The 13595-nt window shown below is 39.0% G+C and overlaps 1 protein-coding gene across 2 annotated transcripts in view; it reads left to right on the top strand.

Annotated features, from left to right (window-relative positions):
* ASXL3 (ASXL transcriptional regulator 3) overlaps nucleotides 1–13595 on the top strand; it is a 154588-nt gene that overhangs the window by 131013 nt on the left and 9980 nt on the right. For both annotated transcript variants that reach the window (XM_084618716.1, XM_084618715.1), the window contains 3 exons: nucleotides 1981–2077; nucleotides 2582–2687; nucleotides 10505–12464. In XM_084618716.1, the coding sequence (XP_084474842.1) occupies nucleotides 1981–2077; nucleotides 2582–2687; nucleotides 10505–12464 (2163 nt within the window). The remainder of the gene's footprint in view (nucleotides 1–1980; nucleotides 2078–2581; nucleotides 2688–10504; nucleotides 12465–13595) is intronic.

Below are 13595 nucleotides of genomic sequence, written 5' to 3'. Positions count from 1 at the left end.
TTTTACCCAACAGATGTTTGTTAAAATCTCCCGTGGGCACTAGAGCCTAAGAAATTAGTCTAGAATTTTTTGTTTTGTGTCCTGTTCTCGTGATCTCTAAGTGGTGTCCACAGTAATTTCTGCTTTGTTTTTCATTCCTTGCATCTTTACCCAAAGAATTTGTACACCATATATTTGGTCATCTAAATGTATCTCTGTAGGAGTATATAGAAACTAAATTCTCACCTTCTTTATCAGTTCCTCTTTCTTGGATGTAGATCATCTTCTCTCTTTGGAATCTCCACTTTGGTTCACGCTAGACCCTTGAGCTGATCAAAGTAATGCTTGCCTCAGCCTTGGTCCCTTTACATGTGTGGGGTGTAGAAGCTCTGCAGCGACAGTACATTAAGCTTTGGTGCAGGAAAGGAAGTAGCATATTACTTGCCAGCAACTGCTTCTGTTGTATTGACTTTGCAGGGAAATGCCATTGCTGTGTTCAGACAAAAAAGAGAAGCAGCTTAAGGCACCAACCCTGCACGGAGAACCACCCAGACAGACACATGTGTCCTCACTGAGCCACACTGAAGTCAGTGGGGGTCCTTTATAGTTTTTCCTGCAGGATTGAGGCACCCAGCTCCCAGACTCCACCTTGATCAGTCTATCTGTTTTCACTACTTTGCATTTTAAAACATGTTCTTTAGTTCATAAAACCGAGTATTATGGGTTAGGTCATAAGCTGTGAAATGATTAAATTGGTAAAACTATGCCGGAGAGTGAGAGCAGCATTAGTTGTAAATCAGGAAAATAACAAGGTAGATATGGTTAAATATTATTAAATGTGGCTGTGACATCTGCTTCCTTCTCTATTTCCAGATTTGGGATGGAGGAGGGCAGTTGGAGTTATGTTCATAGTTAAAATTAGTGTGCTAGCATGCTGAGAATTGTGATGCTTTGCATTAGCAGATGACAGAGAAAGCAATCAAACGTTTATCTCTTAGCAACCTGAAAGGATGTGTATAATGAACTGTACTGAGCATGAGGTACCTTTTGACCTGAACAAATTGGCTCCTACTAAAGCCCTTTCTGTCTGGTGTTTTTATCTTTGTTGTAGTTGCTGTTACAGGAAAATTATTATAGATGTGAGGTTACACATTTTATTTATTGTAATGCATTTTATTTATTGATTTTCCTAGCTAATAAATTATTAGCTACTGTATTTCAACATGCACCCATGAAATTAAAAAGAAAATGTGTCCAGTATGCCATAAAAAGAGACTCAATACTAAATTGTTTTAATCACTTATTGCAGATGAGGTAGATCAAATAATATTTTCATAATGACTCTGTTTTACATATGTAGAAAATAAAAATCATTACTATTTTAGCACACCCACCATTTTCACCCTTTTGATGCCTATAAAATAACATTTACAGGGTTTTTGCTGCTTTTGTTTTTATTGATAATGTTATACTAGTTTTTTTTCTTTCTTTTTATGTTTTTGTTAAGGAAAATTGTTTTTCTCCACCCTGCTGTCAGCAAGTAGGGTATATTAGATGTCCTGAGAACTAGGTTTCTTCAGCACAGATAAATATGATAAAGTTACTGCCTTTGTTACATTTAATTAGTTTGTTTCTGTACTGTATTCCAGGAAGATGCACAAGAACAATAATGATCTGGATTTTTGATTGTGTACAACAATTCTAGGCATATTAGGCCCAAGGTAGATGGCTGTGATTAAACCACATCAATCAGTTGTAAATTGAGTGATCGTCAGGAATACTCATGATTTATGAAGTAGGCACATAGATGCTGGATTAGGCCACTTGAATTTACAGTAATGACTATACTGAAAATGCTGTTTTAATACTAGTAGTTGATTTCCTTTGTTATTCCCACTTCCTATCCCTTCCCATTCCCCTTAATTGGAACTCTATTCTTATGTAATCTTAGTTGAAGCTATTTCTGACAGTGTCTTCTGCTACCATCGGCTTATTTTCTAGATGGGAAGTGATGGAGTTTTGCGCCTCAGTAGTTCCGCTCTAAATAATGAATTCTTTGCATATGCAGCACAAGGGTGGAAACAACGATTGGCAGAAGGTAACTCTCTACTTGTTCCAAATATTTACCAAATATTAATTTTTATGAAGGATGCCTTTTTTTCTTAGCCAAAATAAAAAAAGATGCATATTGAGAAATACTTTTAGAATGGAAAATGCAGTACAGCAGAAATTCAGCAACACTAATTGCTGATTCAGTTTTGAATTTATTCTAGAGAATCTCTTTTCAGTTAATAATTTTATAGTTTGCTATGGCCGCTTATTTGAGCAGTTTAAAAATAACTAAATAGGCATTTCCATCACTGTCAGCTTTGGAAACATAAATGCATGTGACTAAATCCCACCAACATACTTTGGAAATACCGAAGTTATATGCTAATTGCAATCTTGCAGGTCACACTCACCTTTGTTTTGCATTGAATTCTTGTTCAGATGGCTATAAGAAAGAACAGTATATCTGTGTATCTTCATACAATATATAATGGTCCCATATTAGAGTAAACCTTGACAACTTTTATTCAATATGTTAGTATTTGTTTTTTAGGAGAATTTACTCCAGAAATGCAGTTGCGCATCAGACAAGAGATTGAAAAGGAAAAGAAAACAGAACCTTGGAAGGAAAGGTTCTTTGAAAGGTTTTATGGTGAAAAGTAAGTATTGGACCAAAAACCATTTTGTTTCATTTCCTTTTAGAAGGAAATGAAAATATTGTTCTGTGCTTCACATAGTACAGTCAGATATGTTGTAAAACTCAATAAACCAGTTATCAAAGGCAGTAGTTCCCCAATATAAGAAAGTGTGGGTACAATTATAGTGGCATAGCAGCGTTTACATTAAAAATGCATTTTATGGGGTTGAGAACTCATCCACAAACCTTCATTCTGTGCAGAATTTAAGACATGGCGTCTGAACATGGGAATCATTTTTATTTTAAAAGTATTGTAATAAGCCAGTTTTTGCCTGAAATTATAAACAAAGCTTTTACAAAACCAAAGACCAACAGAGATGTTTCTATGACATTTTTAAAAAGTCAGTTCAAAAAAATAAGTCTCCTAAGGTGTTTCTGACCCAGATATTCCAGCATTGTGCTGGTGCACACAATAGGTAGGTGAAATTGACTGTAGAATAAGTTGACAAAACTGAAACGGAGTAGTCTAATTTTATTTCCTGATATGAGGTACGAAAACAAAACAAATATCAGAAGAGGGGTAAAGTGAATTAGATGCATCGGACCAAACGCTCAGCTGGTGTAAGTCAGAACAGCTCTGACGTCAGTATAGCTATCCCAGTTTACAGCAGCTGTTTACAGCCCTTAAATTCTTTCTGTTTTAAAAACCTGATATAGGTAAGGAAATTTGTTAATGTTTTTTAAACCTGAGAATGTCCTTTTAAATAGCTTCTAAAAAGTCAGGCCAGTGCTCTTTGACTTATGTAGATGTTAAAATATAGAATTATGTTGAGTTTTTTGTTTTTTTATGTAATTTTTTGTGCACTTGTAACTTTAAAGTGGCTTCAGTTTATAACTTAGAAAATACATCCTATGTAAAATTTGTGTGGATAATATATGGGTTTAATAGACAGAAAAGGCCCAAAGGAGCCATTATAATGTGTGGGATTGTTTATATTTTAAAACCGCTTTTGTTTACTTAAGCAATCAAGGACATTCAGAGACCAAAACCTACATATACATAAAATCAGGAACTAAAGCGTTGTGCCTGGCCATTACAGGATAGGAGCTACCTTGCACGATTTCACACCAATTCAGTATTTAGGTGAAACAAGGCAGCAGATTAAAAGACTGAATTTCAAGTTTAACTTTACATTTCCTTGCTAGCAGCTTCCTCACAACATGAGCATTATCATTTTATTTGTTAACATACTGTGATGCCTTAGTGTAACAGAACTGCTCTTTTTGATCAAGTGGCAAAGCATTTTCCTTGAAAGGCTAGAGACCAGGATATAGTCCAGCTGTAAACCTCTTTATTTAAATATATGTAAAGCTAGCCATTTGTTTATGGAGTCTGTGGCCTTTAATTATGCATGTTAATATACAAGTCAGAGTTACAGAACTCTGCTCTAAGAGGAGAGCTGTTTTGAAAGGTTGCCTTGGGACTTTCTGCTGTAATTAGAAGCTTAAGCACAAACGAAGCAAAATTATTAGCTTATTTTAAAGGACAGTGTTCCAAATGCACTGATGAGCAACATGTCCATGGGGGGTAGTATTAATTATGTTAAAAGGAACTAGCAGTCCTGCCTTGCTAGCTGAAAGTTGGGTACCAAGACCAACAGATAAGGTTCAGTCTGCAAAGACAGTGACACATGGCAGTACTGAAGGTAGGTTTTTGACATCCAGCTAGGAATACCGGGTGTCGTCATACTCACAATTTCTTCTGACCATTAGACTGAACCTGTTTTTCTCCACCTGTTCTGTTTCATGTGCATGTTTCTTATCTGGCTAATCTGCGGGCACCAGCTGTTTCACCCCTCTAGGTCTCTCTACTTCTTGACTTGTCTCAAGTGTTGTTGTCTTGGTGGACTACTTTTTGTCTGGCTACATCTTTACTCGAGTTCAGTCTACTTGCTGCTTACTACCTTGTTATGACTTGGGTTTTTTAAACTTGTTTTGAATATGGTTTGGATTGAGTGCCTTCAAATACTTTGATTCCATTGAAGTGGAAGCTCTTAGAATCATAGAATCATAGAATATCAGGGTTGGAAGGGACCTCTGGAGGTCATCTAGTCCAACCCCCTGCTCAAAGCAGGACCAATCCCCAATTAAATCATCCCAGCCAGGGCTTTGTCAAGCCTGACCTTTAAAACTTCTAAGGAAGAAGATTCTACCACCTCCCTAGGTAACGCATTCCAGTGTTTCACCACCCTCCTAGTGAAAAAGTTTTTCCTAATATCCAATCTAAACCTCCCCCACTGCAACTTGAGACCATTACTCCTTGTCCTGGCCTCTTCTACCACTGAGAATAGTCTAGAACCATCCTCTCTGGAACCACCTTTCAGGTAGTTGAAAGCAGCTATCAAATCCCCCCTCATTCTTCTCTTCTGCAGACTAAACAATCCCAGTTCCCTTAGCCTCTTCTCATAAGTCATGTGTTCCAGACCCCTAATCATTTTTGTTGCCCTTCGCTGGACTCTCTCCAATTTATCCACATCCTTCTTGTAGTGTGGGGCCCAAAACTGGACACAGTACTCCAGATGAGGCCTCACCAATGTCGAATAGAGGGGGACGATCACGTCCCTCGATCTGCTCGCTATGCCCCTACTTATACATCCCAAAATGCCCTTGGCCTTCTTGGCAACAAGGGCACATGCTGACTCATATCCAGCTTCTCGTCCACTGTCACCCCTAGGTCCTTTTCCGCAGAACTGCTGCCTAGCCATTCAGTCCCTAGTCTGTAGCTGTGCATTGGGTTCTTCCGTCCTAAGTGCAGGACCCTGCACTTATCCTTATTGAACCTCATCAGATTTCTTTTGGCCCAATCCTCCAATTTGTCTAGGTCCCTCTGTATCCTATCCCTGCCCTCCAGCATATCTACCACTCCTCCCAGTTTAGTGTCATCCGTAAATTTGCTGAGAGTGCAATCCACACCATCCTCCAGATCATTTATGGAGATAATGAACAAAACCGGCCCCAGAACCGACCCCTGGGGCACTCCACTTGACACCGGCTGCCAACTAGACATGGAGCCATTGATCACTACCCGTTGAGCCCGACAATCTAGCCAACTTTCTACCCACCTTATAGTGCATTCATCCAGCCCATACTACTTTAACTTGCTGGCAAGAATACTGTGGGAGACCGTGTCAAAAGCTTTGCTAAAGTCAAGAAACAATACATCCACTGCTTTCCCTTCATCCACAGAACCAGTAATCTCATCATTGAAGGCGATTAGATTAGTCAGGCATGACCTTCCCTTGGTGAATCCATGCTGACTGTTCCTGATCACTTTCCTCTCATGTAAGTGCTTCAGGATTGATTCTTTGAGGACCTGCTCCATGATTTTTCCAGGGACTGAGGTGAGGCTGAGTGGCCTGTAGTTCCCAGGATCCTCCTTCTTCCCTTTTTTAAAGATTGGCACTACATTAGGCTTTTTCCAGTCATCCGGGACTTCCCCCGTTCGCCAAGAGTTTTCAAAGATAATGGCCAATGGCTCTGCAATCACAGCCGCCAATTCCTTTAGCACTCTCGGATGCAACTCGTCCGGCCCCATGGACTTGTGCACGTCCAGCTTTTCTAAATAGTCCCTAACCACCTCTTTCTCCACAGAGGGCTGGCCATCTATTCCCCATGTTGTGATGCCCAGCGCAGCAGTCTGGGAGCTGACCTTGTCCGTGAAGACAGAGGCAAAAAAAGCATTGAGTACATTAGCTTTTTCCACATCCTCGGTCACTAGGTTGCCTCCCTCATTCATTAAGGGGCCCACACGTTCCTTGGCTTTCTTCTTGTTGCCAACATACCTGAAGAAACCCTTCTTGTTACTCTTGACATCTCTCGCTAGCTGCAGCTCTAGGTGCGATTTGGCCCTCCTGATTTCATTCCTACATGCCCGAGCAATATTTTTATACTCTTCCCTGGTCATATGTCCAACCTTCCTCTTCTTGTAAGCTTCTTTTTTATGTTTAAGATCCGCTAGGATTTCACTGTTAAGCCAAGCTGGTTGCCTGCCATATTTACTATTCTTTCGACTCATCGGGATGTTTTGTCCCTGTAACCTCAACAGGGATTCCTTGAAATACAGCCAGTTCTCCTGGACTCCTTTCCCCTTCATGTTAGTCCCCCAGGGGATCCTACCCATCCGTTCCCTGAGGGAGTCGATGTCTGCTTTCCTGAAGTCCAGGGTCCGTATCCTGCTGCTTACCTTTCTTCCCTGGGTCAGGATCCTGAACTCAACCAACTCATGGTCACTGCCTCCCAGATTCCCATCCACTTTTGCTTCCCCCACTAATTCTTCCCGGTTTGTGAGCAGCAGGTCAAGAAAAGCTTCCCCCACCCCCAGTTGGCTCCTCTAGCATTTGCACCAGGAAATTGTCACCTACGCTTTCCAAAAACTTCCTGGATTGTCTATATCTTGATAGCGCCGATTCTTTATGAGCTATTTCTCAGGTGTGTTGGCAGCAAACTGGATCGCACCTTGGGATCTGACCAATTTTCCTTTCTAGTCAGTTTGGTGATTTTGTTATGGCCTCAGCTGAGTTAACTGCTTATAAATATTCCATTACTTGGCTCTCAAGTTGCATCATCTACCTGGAGATTAATCTTTAATAAATTGAGAATCTTTGGGATCACCCTGTTTAAACCCCCTTTGAATTCATAGCTTTAGACTGTACCCAAGAGCCCTTCCATCTATTTGCCAGACTCTGTGTATTACATAACACATAGCAGTCTCCTTCCTGTTGTTCACATTCATCCATTTTATTTTCTGTTTTCTCCATGAACGTTCTGCTTCTCTTAGAAATAGTAAATCTTTGATCAACTGATGTACTTAATCATGACCAGATGCTGTGTAATTCCAGATATATTAACTATTAGCACTTTTAGAAAAAACATGATTGTCACCTGATGAATCTGACTCCAGTGGTCTGCAGTGACTATCTCTTGTCCCACTCTCAGAGATTAAAGTGGCTGTGGTGATGCTAACAGGTTGTGTTATCTCTAGGCACTGGCTTTCGACCTGTGTTCTCTGAATTTTAATGTTTAAAATTCTTAAGAAATGCCAAATAGTTTCACTGATTTCCCTTTAATATGGATTACTGTATCATCCTCCGTGTACCTTTGATGGCTATTTTTAATTTCAAGACTGGCTGTCCGACTTTACCAAATAATTCCACACTTGCCAAGTAGAAATAGTTTCAGTACAGTGAACACCTTTACCATCAATCTAATACTTTCCATCAGGGGTCAGCAACATGTCTGTACGTGGAAAAACTTTGAGGTCCATGATAATTTTTCAAAAAATTGAATGACTAAATGGCATAACCTCCCCCCCACAACCCAATGTCCATCACTAGCTACGGTAATTTTGTCAAGTGTCCGTCGCACAACATGGTGGTGCCGACCCCTGCTTTCCATGCAACTGCAGTCTTGGTGTCTTGCTATCTTTAAAACAGTGGAAAGACCAGCCACTTATGCAGGCTGCTTTTGTCTTAGACCCTGTGATCTTAAGGCTTTCCTTTGTTGCAAGCTTCTTCCTCCACTGTTTTCTGAGCCCATGGGAACATCTTTTAAGTCATAATATCAAAAATAGTATTGCCTTATGCCTTTACTGAATACATGCCATTAAAAGGGCATTGTCAGATTAAAAATAATGGGGTAGATTCAGCGGATTAATCCCTCCTCTTTTTTATTTCCACTGTCTCTCTTCCCCTTCATTTAAATTACTAGGATGCCTGTTTTTGAGAATCACTTCTGTGCTGATTATGTTGAGCTTTCTCTTGCATTTTCTAATTCTTCTGCTGATATGTTTTTTCTATATTACAATATTTTTCTATTCTGTATTCTATTTTTCCTATATTCAGGGGTGCTGGAACAATTTTTATAGTGGGGGTGCTGATCCTGGAATGTATTTGGTGTCTGTTACTGCTACTTCAAGCCAGGGGTGTGGCAGCAACCCCAGCACCACTGCCTACATTACTAAGTAATTGGTAGACGTTTTATGTCAAATGCTCCAGAATGTCCTCATATTTAACAAGGCTAAAAACAAGGTCCTCTTACTGGCTTTCAGTTGTGCAGTACCTTCCCCACTGCCTCCCTCCCTTTCTTGAGACTGGCTTTGCTTCTCCATTCAAGAGACTGAGAATTCTTTTTGGTTACTGATTATTGATTGATTATTTTTATAACATGATCGTTGTTGCGTAGTCAACAATGCCATCTATTCAGAATTCCTAAAGTGTGCTACTAAAAATGTTGATTCATTCCATGATTATTCCATACTTGGAGCTGTTACAGAATTGGTTGGTCTCTAAGGTGCCACAAGTACTCCTTTTCTTTTTGCAAATACAGACTAACACGGCTGTTACTCTGAAACCTTCCTATTTCCTGTCACCCTCTGCAAATTATTCAAAACCATTGTTTGCTTAATTTCCTGATATCCTTCGTTCTTGCACATCACTCACTTGTTTATTCAGTTACGTTGTCTTATTAAATGGAGGATGAGGATCAATCTTCTGTTATTGGCATGTGATTCTGAAGACCATTATACCCCTCTTACCACGACAGCCTAGCATTTGTGTATTCTCCAGCGCTCTGGAGTGTCACATTGCTGCTGGTATGGTCACCCATGGCCTGCTCCAAAAGGTGCTGAGTATTCTCCAGCCCCATTATCTTTGTTCAGAAATGAGGGTGCAGGATCATGCTCTCTTTATATTTTCTCTCAGCATCTCTTGTTTCTAAATTCAGTTGTCATTTTTCAGCCTAAACCAATGACTTTTATAATTTTTTTACCAATATCTGCAACTCTTAGCTGTGTTTTAGTTTTATTTGTCTGAAGCAATAGAATTATATGTAAATTAATATATAATAGTTTAGGTAAGAAAGGGATTAAGAAAACATCCTAAAATGGAAGTGTAACCAAGGGCCCACACTGACTTTTTGCATATAAATGCCTCATTTATTTTTTATTTAAGAATGTTAAAGGTTTTTTTATTATAGAGAAATCTGAGGAGTTGTGTATGCATAGACATAAATATTAAAAAACTGAAAGTTTATTATCTTAAAATAATGCTGCTTTATATGCATCTCAAATAGAATGGAATCAAAAACAGGAGCTTGCCACTGATCTTTTCTTACTTTGTGTAGTAGACTCTTGATTGGAAAATAAATGAAGATGAAATGGGATTCTTTTAATCTTCATTGCAAAAAAAATGAAATGATTAGAAGTTTCTAAATAGAAAAGAAACAGTTAATCAGCTTGAGGCAAGAATGAGTTTCTGAAGTGCAGCTTTTCCTGTTAATTTAGGCAAAAGTGATATTAATAGAAATATTTTTTCTGAACTGTTTTTAAATTTCAAACCAAAACTGTTTTCACTGGATTTAAACAATTCTCCTGCAATACTTGTAGTGCCACTATAGCAGCATTGTGCTGGAATATGAAAATCAGAAAGGGAAATGGAGTATAAATAAAAGTGAAACTAAATGGTTTCCATTTTATGTGCAATTTGAATGAAATGCCAAATGGTTAAATAATAAGTAAATTGCATTTTTAAAATTCCTGAAGTTTTACTAATCAAAGGTAATATAAGTAATACAGGTAAGGAAATTTGTTTTCCTAAATATATAAGGCCAAATCCTCAGCTAGTGTAAATTGCATCACTCTGTTGAATCTACTCCATTATTTTTTATATGACAATGCCCTTTTAAAGGCATGTATTCAGTAAAAGCATAGGACAAAAATCCAAGTCATTGTTTACTTCTGTCTGTGATTACATGACATTTTAACTTAAGTGGTTTGTATTTTAGGTTGGGAATGTCAATAGAAGAATCTATGAAGCTCACTTCAGGACAGAACAGTGATGAAGATGAGAGTAGTTTGCTGTGTGGATCTTCTGGTATACCTGGTCCTTCTAAACAAACAACTCTTGAGGACCATGAAGAGAAAAGCATGAAAATTCCACCCCTTCCTGAAAGAGATTTCTGTCAGTCTCTTCGTAATGTGGAACAGGTTCCAGTCAAGGATCTAATGGTGGAATCAGATTCAGAGGATATATTGGTACCTGACGAATCTGTAATTCAGGAAGAGATTGCTGAGGAGGTTGAGACAAGTATCTGTGAATGCCAAGAGGAGAACCATAAAACAGAAAATGAGTTTGCTGAGGAGCCAGTAAGCCCAGCTGGTACTAATGAAGAAGTAGAAGCAGTGCCACTTGCAGACAACTCAGCATCCTGTGTTGTGATGAATGATGTAATTGATACTTTGTCTCACATTGAAATTAAAGTGGAGTTGAAATCAGAATGTCCTCAGGAAGACATGTCAGTTGTGATTGATCAGCTGGAGGATTGCTTATCACCTGCACAATCTGCTTCATCAACAAACTCTGTCAGTGATACAGCAGAGAGGGATTCTGAGTCTACAAAAGAGCTAAGTGCTCCAGAAACACAAAACTCTGCTCTAGAAGGCTCATTGTTCACTGATGGAGGCATTGCTGTTGATATGGAGCTACAGAGTGACCCTGATGAACAGTTATCTGAAAATGCTTGTATTTCTGAAACTTCCTTTTCCTCTGAAAGCCCAGAGGGACCTTGTATCGGTATTGCCTCTCCAGGAGGTGACACACAGTCCACTTCAGAGGAACCCTGTACTCCAGCATCTCATGAAACAGCTTGTTCATCTGAGGCAGCCAGCAGTGAAAATATTGAACCTGATAGTCAGCAAAAGACCATTGAAGAAAGCCTGCACACACCTTTAATGTCAGAAATATCTCCAGTGTCCACTTCACCTGTAACCTCAGAAGTATCTCTGACATCAAACTTACCTTTGACATCAGAGGCATCACCAGCTTCTAATTTACCTTTAACATCAGAAACCTCTCCAATGTCTGATTTACCATTAACCTCAGAAACCTCTTCTGTGTCTTCTGTACTTCTAGCTTCTGAAACATCTATGGCAACCAGTTTACCTTTTCTGTCGGAAACCTCTCCAATTTCTAATTCCCCACAGAGTGAAAGACTTATTCTGCAACAAAGGAAATCACCATGTTTATCTGAAGAATCCCTCTCCCCTTTAAAAGAAGAAACTTCAACCATTCCTAAGGCATCTCAAGAGGAAAATCTTATTGTGCAAGAAAAACTGATTCAGAGTACAACTGAAACTATGAAAATGGGTCCGCTATCGAATATACCTGAAAGTTCAATATTGGAAGAGCCCCAAAGCAAAAATCTTACTCATCAATCGTGCAGATCACATACTGAAATTGAGAAATCTTACATTGCTTCCATTTCAGAACTTTCTTCTCCAGAAGTGATCAAAATTAAAAATCATCATGTTCAGCAAAGAGCGGAAAAGAAAGGTGTGCTCTCATCATTAGAGATTGCTGTCGTATCAGAAGGGACGGTGGGCAAAAGCACCGAACTCCTTCCAGTTAAACCACATGATAAAGTATATACCTCATCTCTAGAAAAGACTTCATTCTCAGAAGTGTGCAGAAGTAAGTCACACAAACAACAAAGCAGTGTACAGATCCGGCTGGAGAGTTCCCATTCGTCTAAGTTATTAGAACCCACAAAATCATCTGAAGTAAGAATTGAAAATAGAGATGCAGAGATCCCGAAGAGGAAGACTGCAGAGCAGCACAGTTTTGGAATCTGTAAAGAGAAGAGAGCTAGAATAGAAGACGATCAGTCTAATCGTAACGCTCCGTTGATGAGTCCATCTGAGAAAGAGCAGCCACCCAGAGAAGAGCCCCGAGTCCCACCCCTCAAGGTAGAGTGGTAGTAAAAGCCTACTGAGTCAGAAGGCTAAAGATTAATTATCTGCTGATTGCCTCTGGATTTGTTTGTTACTCTTAAATATTTGGTATAGGGAGAGAAAGATAAGCAATTTCCAATACCTCTCTTTCTGTGTTGCACAGTTTGAATTACCTCACTTTTGTTGCAAAAGTACTTTCATGTGAGGGCAAACAATCCAAATATATATGACTTAAAAATAAATCCATGGACTTTTCCATTGTTTCTTAGTATATTTGCTAATTCCCCAGTCTACAGTATTCAAGATTAAGCAAGGGCTTGCTCTCTGTCTGTTTTTCTTTGTTACATCAGAGTCATTTTTGTTACAACTGGTCAATTCCTCAGTTCTGCAACGGGACCCAGATTGAAGCCAGAGAGGCTCTATATGGAGTAACAGCCTGTGCTTGCAGATCTCTTTGCAAGACTGGTACACATGATGGCTTAAGTACAAGATTTCCCTGTACAGTTAGGAGGCAGAACCTTAGCTGTGAGGGAGAAAGTCACATTATGACTTTATGCATTATGAGAATGACACATTATGAGAATGCAAATATCTTTACTGGCAGCAAATTACTGGCTAGATAAATTGCTTTGAACACATTTGTCTTTTTTTAAAAAGTTAGCTCAGTTTGGAAAGTTCTTTTTAACATGTGAGGACAATAGATTTATTTAGTCTGTTTCGTGATGTCTTGTCCATCTTAGTTTTGTACATGATGATGTTGGCCAAAAGTTAGGCCCAGTCTACTTAACTACTGGCTGTGCAGTGTGAGTTCCCAATTATTCAGAGCTGTCCCTTTTTTCGATTTATTTGTAACTGCTATAGTAATTGAACATTCTAATCTGTCCAGGAGGGCAAATACAGTAAATGTTTCAATCACTAGTACTACAGCATGGAGCAGCTAACAGTAATTGGTGAGCAAGAATACAGTTGGAAGCTAGCCCACTCTAACTTTAGTGGTACTCATGTCTTTTTTGAAAGACTCCAGCCTCATATATGGAATTCTAATCACTATCTAATTACAAAGAAAAGTAGATCAGGGAGAAAAAGGTTTCATAATTATAATTTAAAAAATTAACAATCAGACAATAGTTACCATTTTATCAATCT

This window comes from Lepidochelys olivacea, assembly GCF_965140295.1.
Source record: "Lepidochelys olivacea isolate rLepOli2 genome assembly, chromosome: 2".
NCBI lineage: Eukaryota > Metazoa > Chordata > Testudines > Cheloniidae > Lepidochelys > Lepidochelys olivacea.
This window is presented reverse-complemented; position numbering and strand designations above follow the sequence as displayed.